The sequence below is a fragment of the Trachinotus anak genome, unplaced genomic scaffold (genome assembly GCF_046630095.1).
Source record: "Trachinotus anak isolate AG129_WGS33_773 ecotype Australia unplaced genomic scaffold, CSIRO_AGI_Tana_v1 ptg000026l, whole genome shotgun sequence".
NCBI classification, from domain to species: Eukaryota; Metazoa; Chordata; class Actinopteri; order Carangiformes; family Carangidae; genus Trachinotus; species Trachinotus anak.
The window spans coordinates 12,475,763-12,498,264 of NW_027273877.1; the positions used below are offsets into that span (position 1 = coordinate 12,475,763).

General features: G+C 41.7%; 2 protein-coding genes across 3 annotated transcripts in view; both read left to right on the forward strand.

Annotated features, from left to right (window-relative positions):
* Positions 1-22,502, forward strand: part of LOC139609622 (protein NLRC3-like) — a 248,792-nt gene that overhangs the window by 48,976 nt on the left and 177,314 nt on the right. The window lies entirely within an intron of this gene.
* LOC139609653 (protein NLRC3-like) lies at positions 15,686-22,394 on the forward strand. The gene is made up of 5 exons (XM_071464537.1): positions 15,686-15,886; positions 18,678-18,797; positions 18,895-19,130; positions 19,361-21,149; positions 22,205-22,394. Exons 1-5 carry the CDS (start codon positions 15,756-15,758, stop codon positions 22,392-22,394), a joined length of 2,466 nt encoding a protein of 821 aa, XP_071320638.1. The 5' UTR covers positions 15,686-15,755.

Consider the following 22,502-nt stretch of genomic DNA (forward strand, 5'->3'; position numbering starts at 1 on the left):
CTGCTCTCTTCTTCTGTGGCTGCTTCTCTGCTCCACCACGGCCCTTTAATTACTGACATCTTTACATCTCTGTCATGTTCATCAGCTGCAGCAAAAATATGCACAAGCACGTCTCTTACTGTGAGTCTGAGGGTCCAGGTTCAGGACTGAAGACTGGAGGTTCAAGTTTGGACCGGTGGCTCTTCACAGACAGACAGCTGGGTCCTGGAGACTCTGCTCTGTCCTCCTCTTCCTCCACACAATCACTCATCTTCAGGACTTCAGTCAGTCTGAGAGGGAAACCAGTAACACTGACTGTGAGCTCACACACACAAGAGTCAGGACAAACAAGCTGCTCAAGAGACACACACACACACACACACACACACACACACACACACACACACACACACACACACACTTTGTTCCTGTTCACGTGTGGCGTCGTGGCCACAGTCACATGTCAGTCTGAAGGATTTACTGAACTGGTGTCTGTTTCAGAGTTCTGTCAAGAGAACAACAGAACCTGAACTTTGGTCAAACTTTTCAGAATAAAAGCTCTCGATTCAGCTTGAAATAAAGCATTGTAGGAAAAAACAAAAGCACAAAAAAAACAAACACCATGTTGTCAACTGTTATACACAACATCCTACACAAAAACAAACACCTAAAGTCAGTGGTAAATCCTGAAAGAATCAGATGAGACTCCCTGGACAAAGATTATGGCTCCTTCCTGAATGAATATGTGGGAAAGCAGCCGTTTCAATTTGTCCTCCAGTCATGGAAATACCTTCTTTCACACCATGTATATAGTTTATTCAATGAACAAACAGATCAATGAACAAACTGTTGTAACAACACATCACATTATCTTATACATCACTAACCTGTCTCATTATTTCACTAATGAATCTCATTTGTCCAGAAGGGTTGAGATCTCAGAGCTCCTGACATCAACTGAAAGGGACCAACATCATGAACTGAACAGTAAGACACAGATTTCTATTTGAATGATTATGCCCCAAATAAATATCAATAAGAAATGTGTAATGGAAGCAATATAAAGGAATGATTTTAATCCTAAAAAATGAGATATGTGACATGTTGAGACTTCCCTGAACTGGAAAATCCTCTTGTGGGTCAGTAGGCCAGAAAAGGGGAAGTGTGAGTCATGTGAACATGACAGTATAAGGAAGAGAGTGTGATGATGACTGTGAACATATGAAATGATTAAAAAGTGAATGATTGGGATTACTATTGGAATTCAATAGTAAAACACTGTGGTTTGAAACGCTTTAAATGCACTTTTTAACATATATTAGACAGAAATGTATTAGATCGGTGAAGGAATGATTTGTAACAGCGAGGCAGTTGGATTATGAAGAAAGATCACTGACTGTTGATTTCAAGATGTGCTACTGCTGTAACTAAGTATGATACGATCTGGTTGGAACTGGTTATGGACTGATGAAACATCTTTTAGCACAAACACCAACTTAAAGTTTGTGAATTACTCACCATCGACGAAGTTCCCTCCTCGAACAGCTACGCAGGAGACGGAGTCTACAAGCCTTAAGATGACTCACAAGAGATCAGAGACTCTACAGCTGACAATAGATCACCAAAGGACAAGCAAGAGAAAAGAACCTGCCAACCAGTTGTGGATGACAAACTGGATTTCTTCTTGTGCGGCCAAGAAGAAACTGATACTTCTAAAGAGGAACTCTGGACTTTGTGCAGAGTCGAGGGACTCTGATGTCTTGGGACCAGCTGCTGGCAGAGGATAGACACCCTGGCCAGGCTTTCACTTCATCCATCTCCCTCTAAAAGTCATTTGTGAGCCAACCAGCCTCAGCTCATTTTGGCAATACTAATTTAGATGAATAAGTTACATATTCTTTGAAATCAACGAACATAAGTAAATATACTAAGTCTGAATTCATTTGAGTGTATGACTCTTCTTTGACTATACAAGGAGACTGAGTGTTCAAATAAAAACAAGTGGTTCTTAAAGGTTACTTCAACCAAAATAAATACAACAGATCCTTGGGGCTTACAGAGCCACTAAATTATATCCTAGCACCAGAACAAGTGCACAGATCCTTTAGAGGAGAGCTGCCGTTAATGGGCGTGGCTGATATCTGTATTTAGTTCAATAGGGCGACTCAACTAGTTGCAGTATGAGAGGCAGCAGGGTAGACGCCCAGAGGAAGGCAGTTAGAAGCTCGGCGAGTCTCCTCGCCACCAGCTGAAATAGCCACAGAATCTATTGACGGGATAAGAGTCCTACAAAGCTGAAGGGTCAGACCCTTTAAACGGAGAGCTGGTCCAGACCACCTGTACAGGGGTTTCCTGGTGATCTAACACATTATAACCACAAACTGATTCATCTCTGCAACCACTGACCTGACTTCATGTAGCTGAGGTTTCCTAGCAACAGCTGTCATCCATCCATCATCCCTCCATCAGGTGAGTGAAGGGTGGGGGTCTGCAGCAGTGCTCAGTGATATGAGGGAGGATGAAGTCAGAGGAGCTTTAATGGTGGACAGGTGTTTATTGTCCTTCTTGTTTACATCTCTTGTCGTCCATGTGTTGTGTTCTTCTTCGTTGGTGGATGTATTTTAACATGAAGCTCAGTCAGTTCCCTTGGAATGGAATGTGATGGGACATGAAATGACCTTGTTTGTCCACATGGTGGCAGCGATGCAGCATTTTTGTTGTTTGCAAAGAGCCATGAAACAACAGGAGGAGTGAGTCAAAGTCAGACTGATGATGAGGTTTATCTTCATCACACATCTGTCCCTGGAAGCTTCTTTCCACCAGTGGACAAACTAAATGAACTGGTCTGAGTGTTGTTGATCCCAGTCAACCAGTACACAACCTGTGAGGCTCATCAGCTGAGTTCACCGCTGACCACAAAGAGAGCTGCTGTCTGAAATTAAAGAGCCACACACACACGTCCAACCTCTTGGTAACACACTTCACCACATCATCCACAGGATCTCACAACCCCACTGTCACAGTGTGGACAACAAGTCAGCACAACTGACCAACACAGACAGCAGACACTGTTTGTTGAACTGTGATTAGAGCATTGATGTCAGTAGCTCAGATGGAAAGTAGTGGGGACAAATCGTGTAGTGTCGTTACCACACACACACACACACACACACACACACACACACACACACACACACACACACACACTCAGTGCTGTGAAAGCAGAGGCCACAGTGTCTTAAATGAGCCTCGACCCGGTGCAGTCTACTTGCTGTAATCCCGTCTTAACAATAAGAACACAGAGTGTTTTTGCACCAGTTGTTCTTCTAAAAAAGATGTTCGTCATCATGATTTCACTAAATGCTCACTGGGTTTTGATTGCACCTCTCAGAAACCTCCTGCATCCTCCTCCAGGCTTCTACCTGATCTCTCCATCTGAGTTTGAACGCTTCTCCTTGTCCCCACCCGCTACCTGGTGGAGCCTCGCTGTCTGGTGGAGGTTCCTCTTCATTCAGGCACCTCCACCCAACGCAGGCCGCTGCATGACGGAGCTTCACCTGCTCATGGGTGCCCACTCTCTGAGTCTGTTCATTTGACTGTGGAAAGTCTTCATGTCTGACAGCGCTCAGGAGTTTCTGTCACCTCCGTTCTTGTAGAGACGCCAGACGAGACAGTGAGGACGCAGGTAACGTGTCTTTCAGAGGCTCAGCATCGTCAAACATGCACGTGCCATCGGCTGAGGGAACACTACACGTCCAGATGCAGTGTTCTGTTTGATGAGCTGCTGCTGATGTGCTGTCTGCCTGTTGTTACACACACACCTTGTTTGTTTGTACAACCCCCCTGTGAACGCAGCCAGCTGTGTCCTGATGTGACTCAACAGTGGCTGCAGGTCTCATATGACGTGTAGAGTGTTTGACCACCGTGACGCTGTGTTTCCTTACAGGAGTCCTTCAGGAGATCCAGAGGTGACTGGAAGGTGACCAGATGTGAGTATCAGCCGCTCACTGCTCCCTCTGAGGCTCTGTCCTTGATCATAGATGCTACAAACACTGCTCTCAGCTCCTTTTAAATATGAGGAGGGGCTGCACTGACACTTTCTGAACTGAATGTTCTGAAAATCTTTTTATAGATACCCCATCAGGCCAAATGTTTAATACTAGTGATAAATATTCACTAGAAATATTAACTCAAGCTTCACTTACCTGCTTTTGCCAGAGTTTGAAGCTGCATCATGCCTCAGCTGTGACCACCAGCAGATGTGGAGCCTGTGTGTCTTCAGAGATGGTCTTTGGGGTCAGATATAATGAGGCCTGATTATTATAACCAATTATTATTCATTTTCTGTTAATTGTGATGGAAAGTAGTGACTGGAAAGAGTCTCACCTTGGATTTTGACCTGAACAATATTTATAAGTCAGAAAATTTTAGTTCCAAGAACTCCTACATGTGATGTACGGGGCTCCTGTTTCCCCTCAAAAATCCATTTTGGTCAAACTTAAAACCTGAAGGTGAACATGGACACAGTCCATCTTAAAGCTGTAGCCATGGTGATGGAAGCTGTGTGTAATATGAATGGTGTTGCTCATGGGCAAAGCAAGTTTATTTAGACACAAGGCAATTCAAAGTGCTTCACAGAGACACGGACATATATTAAAACAGAACGTTAAGAAGACATTGAAATAGCATTTAAAAAATAATTAGAATAAATAGAAACATTTTAATAAGTCACATGACAATTACATAAAATCAGATAAGAAACTTACACCATTTTAAATGAAGAGCTGCAGTGATAGAAGATGTTGAAAACACGGCACAAGATTAAACAGATGTGGCGTGTGTAATTTATTGGTGAGCTGCAGCAAACAGATGTTTGAAGCTCTGATGGAAATGAGCTGACAGCAGATCTCAGGTGTTCAGGAAGCTTGTTCCACAGGTGAGGAGCAGAGACACTCAAAGCTGCTTCACTCTGCTTGGTTCTGATTCTTGGAACAGTGAGTGAAGCTGTTCCAGATCACCCGAGGGTCTGATGCTTCACATCGTATAAGTAGAGCTGGGATGTGTCTGAGCCCAGGACCGTTTAGCGTTTAAGCTCACATCGGCCCCTCGTAGAGAGACGCCAAAGGGCTCTTAGCAGGAGTGCGCTCGGAGCAGCACGAAGACTGGCAGTGGAGACGGAGGGTGGAGGAAGAGACACCACCTGTGCCTAAAGACCACACACTGGACTGTATGTTTTGTAACTGCATTTTATGTGATTTGTGCCTGTTTTTCTTGAGTTGAACTTCAGATTTATGGTATGGAGCCCATTTCTGCCAGGGAAAGGAAAAAAAATCAGATGAAACATTTGGCATGATTTATTTATTTTTTCTTTTAAACTCATGGTGACTCAAAATTATGAGATATTAGATTTAAAAAATAAGATAATTAGTCTGAGATATTAAAACAAAATATGAAAACAAAAAAAACCAAACATTTTTCAAAACTAGTGAGATACTGAGTCATGATTGAGACACTAAGTTAAAATTGACTGACTTTTTTAAGTCAGCATCATGCCTAAGGAATTCTTTTTTTATGCCAAATTCATAAGCTACTAATGATTTTTTTGTGAAAATATTAAGTCAGTATTTATTCTCTCTTTTTTTTTTATTTTCTCATTGATGTAGAGTTACAATTTTTTCATAAGTCATTATCTTTACTTGGTGATATTTTAATTTAAAAGTTATATTTCTGCTCCAGACACAAATGTTTGACTTGGTGTCTCATAATTTGGTGTTACATTATCATCAAGTCATCTTTCAGTTTGATCCAGCATCATAAATTGTTCTTTACATCAACAGCTTATTACTTAGTACCACCATCATTTTGACTATTTAAATCTCATACTTCACCAAGTTTAATTCCTTATTATTATTATAATTTTGACTCAAATGACTTTTACCTGGTATCTCATAATTGTTGATATCATTTTTAAGTTGAGTCATTTTTATTTGGATCTAAATTTTGACCAAGTGAACATTTTTATTTTTGACATTCCTCCTTATATAAACCATTTTTTAATGCCAGCAATGAATAATGTAATTTAGGAATGTAATTGTAAGCTATTGTAGTGAAATGTTTTTAATATATACAGTATATATGTGTCCACTGTACCTGTGGGCCTGTTGTAACTGGGGTTGGCTGCTGTTTAGATCATACAAGGAAATATTTTGGTCCTGTGTCTCAGAATGCTGGGTATTTTAGCAACAGCCTAGAATATATTTTTGCAGTGACTCGATTAAGAATCCAATTTTGGTTTTGTTTTTGTTTTTTTTTGATTTGTAACTTCACTCTCCAGTTCCTTGTGGATAATTATTACATGTTTTCTCCCAAGAATGAATGTGTCTGTTTGTATTTTCTTATTACACTCACACGTCTTTACTCTGTAACTGATATTTTCCCACATCATTCATCTACAAAGAAAAGTGATTGAATGAGGACAACATTTAGACTTCCAGCCCATCATTTGGCTTGTCTGATTATATTCCAAAACTCAGTGCTCTCTTTCAGTTTCTGTTTTTTTTTTTTTTTCTTTCTCTAAAAGCTGAACTTTAATCTTTGTGTCTTTGTGAACCGTGGCAGCCAGGCCACCTCTGATGAAGCGGATAAAGGAGTGATCAGTTGTCATACATGCACAGCCAAGAGTTTTGATCATCCATTATGAAATGAGATGCTTTGTCCACTAACTGCCTTGAGCCCCGGTGGTGGCTTCACTGCAGCCTGAGCTCTCTAAGGAACCTGGCCGAGGCTGGGCCGGCTGACAGAAGCAGCTCTCTCTCAGGAAGACCCTGCAAGATGAGTCATCATCATCTGCAACCTGAAGACGTTGAATGAGCTATAAAACCATGGCTGGGTTCCCGGGCCTATATAGCTTTTCTGGAGTTTTCGTTTTTATCTCAGGTTACAGCTTCATAACTTCAGAGTCCAGAAAGTTGTGTTGAAGTTATGTAGAAAATTGCCACCAGATACATTCAGTCTGTATTTGTGTATTTGTTGATGATGCATTGATACCTTGAGGAAACTGTAGGAAAAAGACTGTAAGTAGAGACTGAGCAGTCAGGAAGTAGCAGCAGGAGCAGTGTCGTCTCTGAACTGGAAGAGAAAACAATGACAACAAGGTTGAAGTGCTGACTTGTGTTTCAGTGTGAGGTGTGATGTGTTGACATGCACATCAGATGAACGGTGTAGAAATTTTATTTCTTCATATACACAGATGTGATGATTAGAAGGGCCAAAAGTAACTGGACAAATAAACCTCTTATTCATGAATATAAAGTTCAATTAAATATTTAATTTCCAGTGCTGTAAACTGAGTAAATTTAGCAAACATATAGTTTTAAGGGACTGTCAGCATACCTGTTTCATGTTTCTACTTCTACTTGAAGTATGATATTGTACTTTAGTGCACCATATTTATTTAATACCTGTAGTTTCTTTGCAGCAAAGGGACAGTCTATGGTAATGGAGGCCAGGTCAGGACTGTTTCTGCCAACAATGGAAGGGGCCCGTGGGAATCAGAGGGCCCCACCCAGGAGAAGTTGGAGAGCCGAAGCATCAGCACACAGGTATTAACACAGCATTGTGAAAGTCCTGTGAGCTCCCCCGGCCTAGAGGATGGAAGAAACAACAGACTGACCATATTTATTCACCACAAACAACCAAAGTATTGACAGCAGAGACATAACCTGTAGCCAGCTATCAATGTATGCACTGGCTCCTGGGAATTCTGGCTCTTTATTTTCCTTCATATCCCTCTGCTTTTAGTTCTTCAACATTCATGAACTGGAGCCTTAAAGCTTTTGATTATTTGCAAATCCTTGGTGTAAATTGAGATATTTTTAACTCAAGCACACCTGGACCAAACACGCATCTGTTCACATTCACTCACATTCACATGCAACTGCACCGCTTTGTGTTCACATGAACCACTAACAATGATGAAGATGTGACCTTACCCACACTAACAGTCCTCACAGGAGGTTTAATGAGGTCAAACAAGTGGAAACACCTGTGTGGATAGACAATGGGTGGACAGGCTCTTTAAAGTACTAGTGGTCCAGATAGATACAGATACAGTGTAAAATGGTAGTTACTGTAGCTGTATTTCATCTTAGTCTCACCTCCAAACACCTTGGCCTGCTCTAAAAAGTGGACCAATGTGTTTGGAAAGGAGAGATCTTGTGGTGCCAGACTCTAAGAATCCCCCTTCATCAATAATTGTAAATTGCCCAATAGTCATCCAGAAAAACTTGCTCTGAACCAAAGTGACTGAGCACCACACACTTTAATCCCAACCCTCAATTCAGAACAGTGAGTCTATGGTTGTCTGATGTCCAGGAGCTGGAGTCGGTTCTGCTTCATCACTCACAGCTGCTGTGCACACAAAACAATGAGCCATAAAAGACTTCCTGTTGGTTTATTCACCTCCTGGTCTGTGCAGATACAACAGAACCTAAAACACGCTGCAGCACACTGCACCATCGCTGCAAGTGGATCAGTCACCTGCTGTGGAAAGTTTATGGAACATTAGCAGCAGAGAGAAGCGTAGAAACAAAACACATGAAGGGCTCTCGATCAGGTTTTGAGAATCTAATGATATATACAGAGCTCGCCAGACTAGAAGATGGCTGTAGAGAGAAGGTGAGGGCTGAGGTGTATGAAGGTCTTGGTCCTGAGGAGCGTGGTGGAGGTGGACTTCTTATTTTGACTCGTGTCTCCGGATCTGCTCATGTTACTGTCTTTTTTTTTTAGGTGGTGATGCCAGGCAGCAAAAGAGCTGTGGAGGTTGATGAAGTGGAAGATCTGTCCCAACTGGAGTGAGTTCAGACACACACACACACACACACACACACACACACACACACACACACAGCACCTACAGTGTAATTAACCTGTCTGCTTACTGTATGTTCTCAGAGAAGTGTGCGAGAGTTCTGTGCTTCTGAACCTGAAGAAGAAGTTACATCAGGTAACTCAGGTCCTCTCCTCTTCTTCACCTCTCCAGCAGCTGGCATCTGTGTTAAAACTGAAAAAATGACATATAGCTGGGTATATGCTAAAGAAAATCACACCATGCATGTGGGGTAAGGACAATTTAAAGGTGCTTCAGAAAAAAATGAAAGCATAGATAACTGGCTAAAATTTACCAAAACAAATCTGGACCCCAAATATCTACAGCCCTTCCCAAATTAGGTTTTTTAGATTTGATTGTTTTTCTCCAAAAAGGTTTAGTGTACATATATTAATTGAATGGCTGTGTCATTTTCTTTCCCCCAGACTTACTTTGGAAACATGCTACTGTCCATTAACCCCTTCAAGCCTCTTAACATCTACACAGCTGAGCTGAGACAGAAATACCAGAGCAAAGAGCAGCAGAGAAACCCACCGTGAGCAAACACTTCACCACAGCATGAGCCTCATCAAGTGTTTCATTCACTTCAAAACATCTCCCTGTGTGCTCTCATTCTATAGTCTCAGAATTTAACCAGAAGACCTGCTCTCTCCCATCATCTGTACACATATATATTTTAAAGGATAAAGCTTAATAATATACCTTTTTTTTATTACCAACAAATCCTGCAAACAGACTGAAACCAATAATGATATATCTTATTCCTCTGTGCCGTAGTGATAGAAAAACTGCTGTTGTCCAGAAGCTATAAAAAAAGCATCAGTGAGCCACACTGTTGTTGGACTGGGCAACATGTTCCTTCATCACCCTGAACACACACACATTTTTTTATTTTGACTTAATCTCACACACACACTGTCCAGCTGCCAGAAATACTCACCCACCAAATGTGGATTCATCCGCTGCTGAAAATAGTGCCCAAAAATGCAGGATTTCCTCCAGTTTCACTGATGTTTGATAGAAACTACAGTGACCATCTGAGTGTTTTTAAAGATTTATGTTCTCTGTACAAACCAGTGGTCTTGGAGATCAGGTCAGAAAGTATTGACAGGTGGTCTGACAAATTGTTACCTTTGGCATTTCGTTTTTTTTCCCATGATATTTGTTCGCAATTAGAAAAATATGCAAGAAGACCGTCCTCATCATTTAATATACCAGCATCCTTAAGTGGAATTCAGTTGAATTGTTGCATTAAAATCTGTTCTGGTTAATTGTCACCAACATCAAAGTATTTATCACTTGATATCTAATAATACATTTCAACCAAAATTAATTTCATTATATTGGATATATATTGGATTGGCTGCGCTGCGACAGGTTCGTCTGCTCTGTGCTCTGCAGGAGGAAGGCGGAGCATGTATTCAAGCCTGTGAGGAAATGAGGAGACACGTGTGAATTATAATGAAGTAAGTTCATGTATTCGGCTGCTGAAGGACTGTCGGAGGGATTTCTTCATGCTCTTCACCCTGGACAGAGGACTCTCCATGGCAAGCTGGTCACTGGGGTTCAGGGTGCACCTACAGGGCAGAGGGGAAGATTTAATACTAATTTAACTGTTATAGATGCAGAGTTAGAAATGGTTTTTGGGCTGTGGAGCTCAGTTAAACAGTGTTGTGAGTGGGTATGTCTTTGTGTAAAATGTCATGTCCTGTATCTGTTAGTTTTTTAGTTAGTTATTTACTTATTTTCGTTATCGTCTGTTATCCAGTGATGACAAATCAAAATCAGTCCTCTCACCTGTCCAGCAGTGCCCGCCACAGTCAGGTAACCACTGTGTTTACAAAGATGGATCTTCTGAACGCCGAGCCTCGGGTCGTCACTGTGCGGGTCAAAACAGCCAACCTGCACAACACATGATGGAAAATGATTTAGCAGCAAATCAGCTTTGCACTGCCATGAAGTCGTGACGCTTTCAAAGACAGATGAAAAAAGGATTTTTAGTCCCCAGAAGAAGTTGAGCTACAAAAACACTGGATCCTGATTTTCCCATCATGCAAGTTGACTGCAGCTCTTTGACCTTTTGTGCCTGATAAGAGGTTCTTTTCTCACATGTGACAAATCTTGCAAAGGCAAAAGACATTTTACAGCCGTTTTCAGAGGCTCAGCTGTGCTCAGCTTGTTCATGGGATACAGACAGACTCCTGATGCATCCCAGAAACACACGGTGCCATTCTCGTGCCTGCACACAAACAAACACACACACACACAGACATACACAGATAAACACGCTGTCGTTGTTGCTAGGATTGAGAAATGATTCATACATTAGAAGATGGTGAAAATGGAGCAGGTATTTACCTGGACAGCATGTGTGGCTGCTGATTTGCATCTGTGTAACTGCAGCTGTTTTTTTCTCTCTTCAACATAAAAGACTGATTACCCAAAGTCCATTTTGAACCATGCTTCTGTAACATTTGGAATAATGATATTAACATGTTAATATGGAAATATTTATTTTATTGTTGCAATGGTTTTGCTGTTCTGTATCACTGTTCTTTTGAAAAAAAGATACATAATAGAAATTCAAATAAAAACAAACAAACAGAAAATGATTTGGCTAAAATGATGTCTGTCAGTCTGTCATACAGATGTTGCTGCTTCACTGACCCTGTGAGCAGCAGGTCTCTCTGTGGAGGGTCTGGGGCCAGGTTCTGGCCTCCTGTGATTGGCCATGGCTGCGTGGAGAGAGGGGAAATGAAAGTATTTAGAAGTCCTGCTGTAGAGGATGCAACAGCTCGTGGAGGGACATAAAACAACAGAGAATCTGTGATGGAAGAGGCCAAACCATTGAGAGCTTTGTACACAAGTCAATAACTTTAAAATCAGGATAGTACAGGGACTGTAGTGTAGGAAGTACAGGAGTAATATGCTCTTCCTCCTTGTTTTCGTTAAGTCTAGCAGCAGAGCTCTGAATTAGCTGTAGTTTTCTCGATTGACTTTTTTGGAAGTCCAGTGAAAATATGGTTTCCTGGTTGATGCACAGATGACACATGTCCTCAGTCTGTTTACACCCCCCACAGGATAATAGTGGCAGTTGAGTCAGTAGGTTTATGTGCACACAGTAAAGCAGGCTGCTGGGAGAAATCAGGTTACACCAGGAAATCATGTGCACGTTGTGTTTACATGCATATCACGTGTGCATGTCTTGTGATAGAAGAGCTGAGCTGACACCTGACTGATACTTTTTCATGGCTTGTAGAACCCGATAATGTAATAACCCCAATAATGTAATAAAAAATTTCACTTGAGTGGATTGAAAATGTAATAAAACCTGATAATGTAATAACTTCCCAATAATGTAATAAAGTGCATTTCCCAATAATGTAATAGACTCTTAACCAATAATGTAATAAAGTATTACATTAAAGGGAGGTTATTACATTATCAGGTTAGCCTTCATTTCAAGGGACCTGATAATGTAATAATACTCCAATAATGTAATCATTTAACAGGAGATCACCCATTACTTGGTTTCAAGTGGTGTGTTCAAGGTTATATTTCTGTGTAAGCAACACAAGCTCCAGAGCGCCACCAACAGGTCAAAGTTGGACATGCTTTGACCAGTTCATCCGTTTTCACAAACGATGTATCACTGGGGCCCTTGGGCCAAGCCTAGGTAAACGCATCCTTAATGTCTTTTTCCGCCATATTGGATTTCCGCCATCTTTGAATTGATCAAAAACCTTTAAAAGGCCTCTCTTGTCACAAATTTTGTCTAATCTTCTTGAAACGTTGCCCAGGTGATATTCAGACCATGACACACGAATGCATTCAGCATCTTCTTCAAATTCAAAGGCGCTTAGCCGTGACAGCCAATCAAACTTGACATTGAGGTTGCCAAACAGGAAGTAAGTCCATTTCTCAACAACCCTTTAACATATCTCAACCAAACTTGGTATATAGACTCATGACATCATCCTGGGGACACCCAAAACATCTGGTGACCTTTGACCTCTAGGGGGACACATATTCTGTCCAATCTTAATGAAACTTAGCGTATGATCTTCAGACCAAGCTGCACAAATGTGTCAAAGAGATTCTTCTCAAATTTAAAAACAGCTTGGCTGTGACGGCCAACCAAATACGACAGCATGGCTGCAAAACATGGTCCATAGATTCATGACATCATCCTGGGGATACCACAAAAAAGTGTGACCTTTGACCTTTAAACTGCTTTCTCTTCACATGTGTGGATTTTAAACGTATTTACTCTTTAAACTTATTATACTTTAAATTTCTGCTTATACTGTCAGACCTCCACATACAGTTTCTAAACGCAAACAGCTGAATTTTGCTGCCATTTTGAAAGTTGTTAAAATCACATTATCCATTTTCACATGTGAAACTTGTTTAAAGTGCAGACGTAGTTCTATCTTGTTGCCATGGCTACTCTGGCCTATTGTTGCTTGACCCCTTCATTGCTGCTTGCAGCCATATTACTGTTATTGCATTTAACAATAGTAATATAGCAATATTGTCTATGGCAGCTTTTAGATCCAAATTGTTAAAGGGTAAGAAGGTAGACACATTTACCTGATGAAAGTATGATTATTCTTTGCACTAAGATTGAATATTGATAATTATTATTATATGAAATAACATCACTAACCAAAGCTTCATTTGCCCTCCATGTTTTAGAAGATAGACTAATTGAAGTAAATATAGAATATGAAATAAATTTTGATTGGCTGTCGCGGCTAAGCGCCTTTGAATTTGAAGAAGATGCTGAATGCATTCGTGTGTCATGGTCTGAATATCACCTGGGCGACGTTTCAAGAAGATTAGACAAAATTTGTGACAAGAGAGGCCTTTTAAAGGTTTTTGATCAAATGAAAGATGGCGGAAATCCAATATGGCGGAAAAAGACATTAAGGATGCGTTTACCTAGGCTTGGCCCGAGGGCCCCAGTGATACATTGTTTGTGAAAAACGGATGAACTGGTCAAAGCATGTCCAACTTTGACCTGTTGGTGGCGCTCTGGAGCTTGTGTTGCTTACACAGAAATATAACCTTGAACACACCACTTGAAACCAAGTAATGGGTGATCTCCTGTTAAATTATTACATTATTGGAGTATTATTACATTATCAGGTCCCTTGAAATGAAGGTTAACCTGATAATGTAATAACCTCCCGTTAATGTAATACTTTATTACATTATTGGTTAAGAGTGTATTACATTATTGGGAAATGCACTTTCTTACATTATTGGGAAGTTATTACATTATCAGGTTATATTACATTTTCAGTCCACTCAAGTGAAATGTTTTATTACATTATTGGGGTTATTACATTATCGGGTTCTACATGGCTTCCTTTGAGGAAAAATCAAACCGTTTTTGAAGAGATTTAGTAACATAACTCCATAAAGGTTAAAACTGGTGGAGTGGCCCTTTAGTAAAAACTCCTTTCTCCATTTAACAAAGAAGACAACTTAAATGTTGCCTAAATACAAGAAACAATACAAGAACTAAATTATCTGACTGCTCAAAGCAAAGCAGAGTGTAAATCTCCAACACCAGCTTTCAGTAGCAGACAGGTTCTGATACTATGGACACATTTCAGTCTGTACTTAGAGAGTACAGAGGTTTGATACCCAGTGCTGTGCAGATGTTGCAAAAATCAGCATTTACATGTAGCAGGTGAAGAATCAGATTTCTGAATGAATCAGGCTCCACATGGCAGCAACATCTGATCTGTAACCTGGATAATCACATCTCTCTATTCTGTCTGCACTGTGATCCTGTAGATACTGGATATATTAACACTGCTTCAGTACCTTCAGTTAGCAGAAGACTCAGAGTTTTGTGACCTTTCAACTTGTTGAGTGTTTTTTTTCTCTCAAGAATGTGGTCACACTGTCACACCTGCCACCCTGATGATACAAACCGGTTTTCTTCCTGAAACAATGTTGACACAGTGAACAGTAACCAGGTTACAGTTCTATAGCTGAAGATGAATGTGTTGTATGTCACTTGTTGCCTGCCTGTGTGCTGTGGTCTGAAGAAGTCGATGATCCAGAGCCACTTGTGTTTAACTGTGGATCACTGTGATACAGTGTCTGATGCCATAACATGCTGCCACTGAACAGCAGGAATGGAGGTCTACACACACACACGCACACACACACACACACACACACACACACACACACACACACACACACACACACACACACACACACACACACACACAGAGTCATGTGACTTCTTGTACCTGCAGAGGGGAGGAGCAGCTGAAAGTGAAAGTGTTCAGTGAGCTCAGACTCCATTTGAAGTGGACGGAGCAGAAGGAGGGAAACTGAAGGCTGAGGCAGGTGAGTGTTAACACAACATTATTATTATTTTACTGTCAAAACTAAGACATAAAAGAGGAGACGAGTTTAAAACTAAAACAGAGAAAAAGAGACAAGTTTAAAATAAACCAAAGTCCAAGACTCCAGACCAACAACTGTCATACAAAGAGCAGGTCATGACATCTTTAATCTTAATATAATGTTTGATCCAGTTCAACCTGAAAATGATATTAGATGAATGGAAATCAAGAAAATTCTGTTGAAATAGTGAGACTTGTTTTTTCATGTGAAGGTGAATAAGGTAGAGTCTGTTTTTAATAAATGATGGTGGAACATGTCAAACCTGTTTTTAACACACACACACACACACACACACACCTGTGGAAAACCTGTGTGTGTGTGTGTGTGTGTGTGTGTGTGTGTGTGTGTGTGTGTGTGTGTGTCTCTTGAACAGCTTGTTTGTCCTGACTCTTGTGTGTGTGAGCTCACAGTCAGTGTTACTGGTTTCCCTCTCAGACTGACTGAAGTCCTGAAGATGAGTGATTGTGTGGAGGAAGAGGAGGACAGAGCAGAGTCTCCAGGACCCAGCTGTCTGTCTGTGAAGAGTCACCGGTCCAAAGAAGAACCTATGAACTTCAGTCCTGAACCTGGACCCTCAGACTCACAGTAAGAGACCTGCTACAAACCTGTGAACCTCCAAACTGTCTCTGTAACAGTGTTTAGCGTGTTGAGCTCCTGCAGTGATGTCACTTCCTGTAACAGCTGCCGTAGTGTCGCAGAAAATAACTTCCCCTGGTTCCTCTGACATATCAGTGTATTAACAGTGACTGCTGAGGAGCTGGTTTCTTGTGAAATGATCCCAACAAAGAAGAGTTTGACTTTTTTCTTGTGCATATTTTTTACTGAACCTTTTTAACATCAAACTAGATATTTGTCAGCTGTTTATACAGATTTCAGGCTCTATGTAATATGGGCCGCTGATTGTAAAGTGGTTCATACTGAAATAACAACATTTCACCACATTTAGTTAATCAAAATTTAAATGTTAAACCTAAAGATTAGTGGAACTTAATACTTAGCTAATATAATAATCCACACTGCTGGTCCTAAATAAAAGCTTAATCTGGCGTTATCCACAGTCAAGAGGAGTGGGTGGAGAAGGCTGGATGTGACGTAGCAGGTGAATTGAATATTTTTGGTATTTGACGATGACTTTTGGATTCTGAACTCAGCGTTTGGCTGAAACTGGTTTGTGACTGGATCAGGATGGAAACTAAAGAGGATGATGATGATGATGATGATGATGTGGAGTTGGATGACTGGACTCCAGTTTCCAGTAGGAGAGGACGAGGACAGGGGCAGAACAGATAAGATGAAGTCAAGGCAGATCAATTCACATGAAGAGTAGAGTTGTTCACAAAAAGGTGGTGAGGGAGGATTTTAAAATAATCCTTCAGTTCAGGAAGGAAGATGAGCAGGTGAGTCTAGGTCTGAGAGCACTGTGTAGGGAATTAAACAAGAAGTTAGGAGAGGAGGAAATGGCTCAGATCTTTGTGATGGAAACTTGTTAATAACCTATAAAACAGAAGAACAGAAAAATAAAGCTTTTCCAAATAACTGATGAGTGATGACAGGTATTCCTGTTAATGAAGACTTGGACAGACTCACACGGAGTTCTAGTGGAGGTGAGGTGAGCAGGATAAAGAGATTGTTGAAAACAGGTAACGGTGAACAGATTGATAGCTCGTCTGTGCTTCTGGAGTTTCAGGAGTCTGTGCTTCCAGAAAAAGTGAGAATTGGATGTGATACATGATTTTCATGTCCATAGCTCGTTATGGGACAGTAATAATGATGAGGATGGAATGGTGATGAAGAGTTAATGGAGAATAAAAACCTAGTAGCTTCAATGACAGAAGTAACAGAAGAATCATTAGATCTTACACTAGTGTCAGACTCATTGGCAGGTGTTTGTTCATGGTTCATCAGTAGTTAGAGGAACAACTGTAGGAAGTGACCACTACCCCATAGTGATAGAAGCAGGACTGAGTTTGGGAACTTGTGACACTGACGGGTCACAGAAATGGTCGTTCAGTAGAGCTGATTGGGAAACATTTAGATCTATCAGTGAGTAAGAAATGCAAACAACTGATAGTAATGAAGATGTTGATGATGTTGATGATGGTGTTTGTAAAGCTGTTTTAGAGGCTGCAAAGAACCTTGGTGGACAAAGGAATGTGATGAAGCAACTAAGGCTGGAAATAAAACTTTTAAAATGTTGAGAAGGAATCAGATTTTTCAGAAGTTTAATGAATATAAAAGCAAGTGTAAGGAAAACCATAAAAATTGCAAAGAATGAATAGTGGAGGTCATTTTGTAATTCAGTAGGAAGGAAACAGATATGGATAAAATGTGTAGTTCTGACTTTTAAGATACGTAGTTCTGACAATATTATATGAAAACAGTGTCTTTGTTAATATGTGTTGGTCTTTGTTAATATGTGTTGGTGTTAAAATGAGGTGAGGTCAGGAGCATTGTTGACTGATTGATGTTAATTTCTAAATCATTTTATTCAGTTTCAGCTGAGGCTGTAAAATATGAAAGTGAGGGAACAAAAACATGCATTGCAGCTTCAGGTGAATATTTTTCAGCCGACTAACAAAAGTGGATGAGGACACGTCCTAAATGCTCTGGCTCCATGAGCCTAGATGGTTAAACAGGCCCTAAGTCTTCAGAAGGAACCAATGGGCTCAGAGCTGAGAGCCACAGACAGAGGAGGGAAGTCACAAAGTGTTGAGAGACGAACTCACACACTGTTGGTTTGGCTCTTTTCATGGGGTTTGTTGTCAAGAACAAACATGTAGAATAACAGCACAATGATCATTTAATTACACACAAGACTGTCTTTACCATCACTGATGTCTGTGCAGATGTAACTCTGACAAACTGTGTGTTTGTCAGTGAAGTTGTGTGATGGTCAGATGAAGCCTGCAGCAGGATGTGGTGTTTGCTGTTGTCACAGTCACGTAGAAACACACAGGCCTCCTTGTGTGAAATGAAGCTGAACTCCAGAGAAAGAATCAATATGGAGAAGAAGAGCAGACACATCAGCAGCCATTAGTTTTAGTCAGGATGTTGTTTTGTCTTCATTTGTGGCAGTGGCAGTGTCGGGGTCACAGACATCTGATCCTCTCATCTCACCTTTGTATCACTCTGCTTCTTTAGAGCTGATGTGAGACAGGTCATCAACAGCTGGAGACTGGACACATTTAATGACCGACTGACACAACAGTGTTGTTTCTGGATGCTGATGTGTTGCTTCCATCCTTCAGTACAGTGTGCGGTGCTGGATGGTGACGTCACTGCAGGACGTCAGCTGAGAGTTCCCACAATGACACTGTCATCAGAGAATTGATCAGTGATCCATGTGATACGAATAAAAACATGTTTGTGTTTGCAGAGGTCAGAACCACAGACTGAGAGCAGAGTCTCCAGGATCCAGCTGTCTGTCTATGAAGAGTGACCGGTCCAAAGGTCATCCTCCAGACCACAGTACTGAACCTGGACCCTCAGACTCACAGTAAGAGACAGTTTCTACTGTAAACTGAGCTGAACATGATTCAGTTATTAGACATATTTGACTGTGACATGTTAGTGATGAAGAAATGTCTTCACAGAGGGAGGAAGAGGAGTGGTGTCTCTGTGGAGGAGCAGCTGTCCTGCTGTGCTCTGTGTCAGGACGTCCTGAAGGATCCAGTCTCTACCAGCTGTGGACACTGGTTCTGCAGACAGTGCTTCACCTCATACTGGGACCAGTCTGGGTCTTCAGGAGACCCCTCCTGTCCCCAGTGTGGACAAAGACCCAGAACCAGACCTGGACTGCAGACAGCCAGTCAGACCAGCACTGTACAAAGTGAGACTGAACATGTGTCTGCTGATGTCTTCATTTCTGAAACCAGGACCTGTTGTTTTCTCCAGTGTCAGTTGTTCTATCACACAGCACTGACATTTCAGATGATTCTAAAAAGCACAACATTAAAAAGCTTTTCTTTGCTGCTCTTCAGTTTTTCTGTAGCTGATGAAAATAATCAGCAGATTCTCAGATTCTTTGTCTTCAGTCTGACATTGTCTCTTCTCTTTCAGCAGATAGTGGTCTGCAGGAGGTTTTAGATCAACATAAGATCAGTCTGAGGAGCAGATGTGAACGTGTGACTGAAGGAAGTGATGGAACAGGAAGTGGAACCCTCCTCAACAGGATCTACACTGAGCTCTACATCACAGAGGGACAGAGTGAAGAGGTTAATACCCAACATGAGGTGAGGCAGCTGGAGAGAGCTTCCAAGATGAAGACCCTCCATGACACTCCAATCAAGTGCCACGACATCTTTAAAGCCTTACCTGACCAACAGAGACCCATCAGAGTGGTTCTGACCAACGGCGTCGCTGGCATTGGAAAAACCTTCTCAGTGCAGAAGTTCAGTCTGGACTGGGCAGAGGGCTTGGAGAACCAAGATGTCAGTCTGCTGGTTCTGCTTTCGTTCAGGGAGCTGAACCTGATCAGAGAGCAGCAGTACAGTCTTCTCAGGCTGCTCCATGTTTTCCATCCAACATTACAGAAGGTCACAGCAGAGCAGCTGGCTGTCTGTAAAGTTGTGTTCATCTTGGACGGCCTGGATGAAAGCAGAATTTCACTGGATTTCACCAACAGGGAGGTTGTGTCTGATGTCACACAGACGTCATCAGTCAACCTGCTGCTGACAAACCTCATCCAGGGGAACCTGCTTCCCTCAGCTCTGGTCTGGATCACTTCCAGACCTGCAGCAGCCAATCAGATGTCTCCTACATGTGTTGACAGGGTAACAGAGGTACGAGGCTTCACTGACACCCAGAAGGAGGAGTACTTCAGGAGGAGATCCAGTGATGAAGAGCTGTCCAGCAGAATCATCTCACACATCAAGACGTCCAGGAGCCTCCACATCATGTGTCAAGTCCCAGTCTTCTGCTGGATCACTGCTACAGTTCTGGAGCACATGTTGACTACAGAGCAGAGAGGAGAGCTGCCCCAGACGCTGACTGACCTGTTCTCACACTTCCTGCTGGTTCAGACAAAGAGGAAGAAGCTCAAGTATGATGAGGGACATGAGACGAGTCCACAGGAGCTGATGGAGGCTGACAGGGAAGTTCTTCTGAAGCTGGGGAGGCTGGCGTTTGAACATCTGGAGAAAGGAAACATCATGTTCTACCAAGAAGACCTGGAGCAGTGTGGTCTGGATGTCACAGAGGCCTCGGTGTACTCAGGACTCTGTACTGAGATCTTCAAAAGAGAGAGTGTGATCTTCCAGAAAACAGTCTACTGCTTTGTTCATCTGAGCATTCAGGAGTTTCTGGCTGCAGTCTACATGTTCCACTGTTACACCAACAGGAACACAGAGGTCCTGAAGAACTTCCTGGGACAACAACATGTTGATTCAACCCTGGATGACTTCCTGAGGGCAGCCATGGAGAAATCCCTCAGAAGTAAAAATGGTCACCTGGACCTGTTTGTTCGCTTCCTTCATGGTCTCTCTCTGGAGTCCAACCAGAGACTCTTAGAAGGTCTGCTGGGTCAGAGAAAGAACAGTCCAGAAACCATCCAGAGAGCCATCAACAACCTGAAGGAGATGAACAGTGATAAAATCTCTCCTGACAGAAGCATCAACATCTTCCACTGTCTGATGGAGATGAAGGACCACTCAGTTCATCAGGAGATCCAAGAGTTCCTGAAGTCAGAGACCAGATCAGAGCAGAGACTCTCTGAGATCCACTGCTCAGCTCTGGCCTACATGCTGCAGATGTCAGAGGTTCTGGATGAGTTGGACCTGAGGAAGTACAAGACATCAGATCAGGGACGACAGAGACTGATCCCAGCTGTGAGGAACTGCAGGAAGGCTCGGTGAGTCCAGACATGATCAATATAATTATCAATCAGTAGATTAGATCAGTAGTTGAGGCAAATTCAGATAAAAACAGTTTTCATTTATTCTCATTATTCTTAGTTTTACTTTGAAACAATCAAAGGTCAGTTGTGTTTTTTTCTGGAGGTGTTGTAAATGCTGTGAGCACCAAAATGTAGATGTTTCAGTTGGTTGTGATTGTTGCTGTTAAGTTCATAAAAACACTTGTTTTGTTTATTTGTAATAATTGTTGGATGCTTTGATTTGTTAATGTTCTGTGTTGTTTTGAGTCTTTTTGGTTTAATTCAAACCTGATCAAACTAATTAAAGCAGCTCCACTGATCTTACACCTCAGAGTGTGTTTCCAGGTGTTTCCAGGTGTTTCCAGGTGTTGGGGAGGACACCTGCATATGAGAAAACAGTAGTATTAAACCTTTATTGTCTCCAGCTGTGCAGTCTGAGAAATGTCCTCAGGTGATGTCACCTGAGTCAGTGTGGGCGGAGTCTGAAGAGGACACCAGACCTCTGTAGCCCCCCCTCATCTCTGCTGCATAACCCGCTCATTAACGTAACAGCCTAGGGCTGGTGGTTGAGGTGCATTGTGGGTAATGTAGGCAGCAGGTTTTTCTGAGGAAGAAGAATGTGTGAATGAAAAAAGAAGATGTTTCTGGTTCAGCTTTGACTGCTACAGAGAGGCAGCAGAGCCAAGCAATCTGGAGTCAGTTTAAAAACAGTGGAGAATAAAACTGTTTTTCTGAACAAGATTCTGACTCTGGATCAAATCGTATGATGGAGGCAGAAATGTAACATCATTTTCCCTCCTTCATCTGTACAACAAAGATTCCCATGAAACTCTGCAGGTCTGAGAGAGAGTGATGAGAATTATTGTTTCATGTCAAACACAATCAGATCAGATGAGCTGAGCCACAGATGTGAAGAGCAGATGTTCATCACATCATCATCTTTTCTCATCAGATGCATTTTAACTTCAGTGTCTTTTATTACAAACTGTCTGATTTTATTCTAACACATTTTATATTTTCTCTCATCACAGACTTGTTGGTTTTCGACTCTCAGAGACTCACTGTGAAGTCGTGTCCTCAGCTCTGAAGTCCAACCCCTCCCATCTGAGACTCCTGGACCTGAGTGGAAACTGGGACCTGAAGGATTCAGGAGTGAAGCAGCTGTGTGCTGGACTGGAGAGTCCAAACTGTAGACTGGAGACTCTGAGGTCAGTTCACTGACTGGAGCTGTTGTAGTTTTATATTCAGTTCAAATCTGTGAAGTTCCAGTTTTTCATTGGTTGGTTCATTTTCAGGATTTCTGTGTGAGGATTTAAAAAATCAGCCAGT

Bases quoted from the DNA above. Each gene is read 5' to 3' on its own strand.
- LOC139609653 (XM_071464537.1), top strand. From the start codon at position 15,756: ATGAGTGATTGTGTGGAGGAAGAGGAGGACAGAGCAGAGTCTCCAGGA. The intron at 15,887-18,677 runs GTAAGAGACCTG...TTGTGTTTGCAG, and splicing joins CCTGGACCCTCAGACTCACA to AGGTCAGAACCACAGACTGA. The intron at 18,798-18,894 runs GTAAGAGACAGT...ATGTCTTCACAG, and splicing joins CCTGGACCCTCAGACTCACA to AGGGAGGAAGAGGAGTGGTG.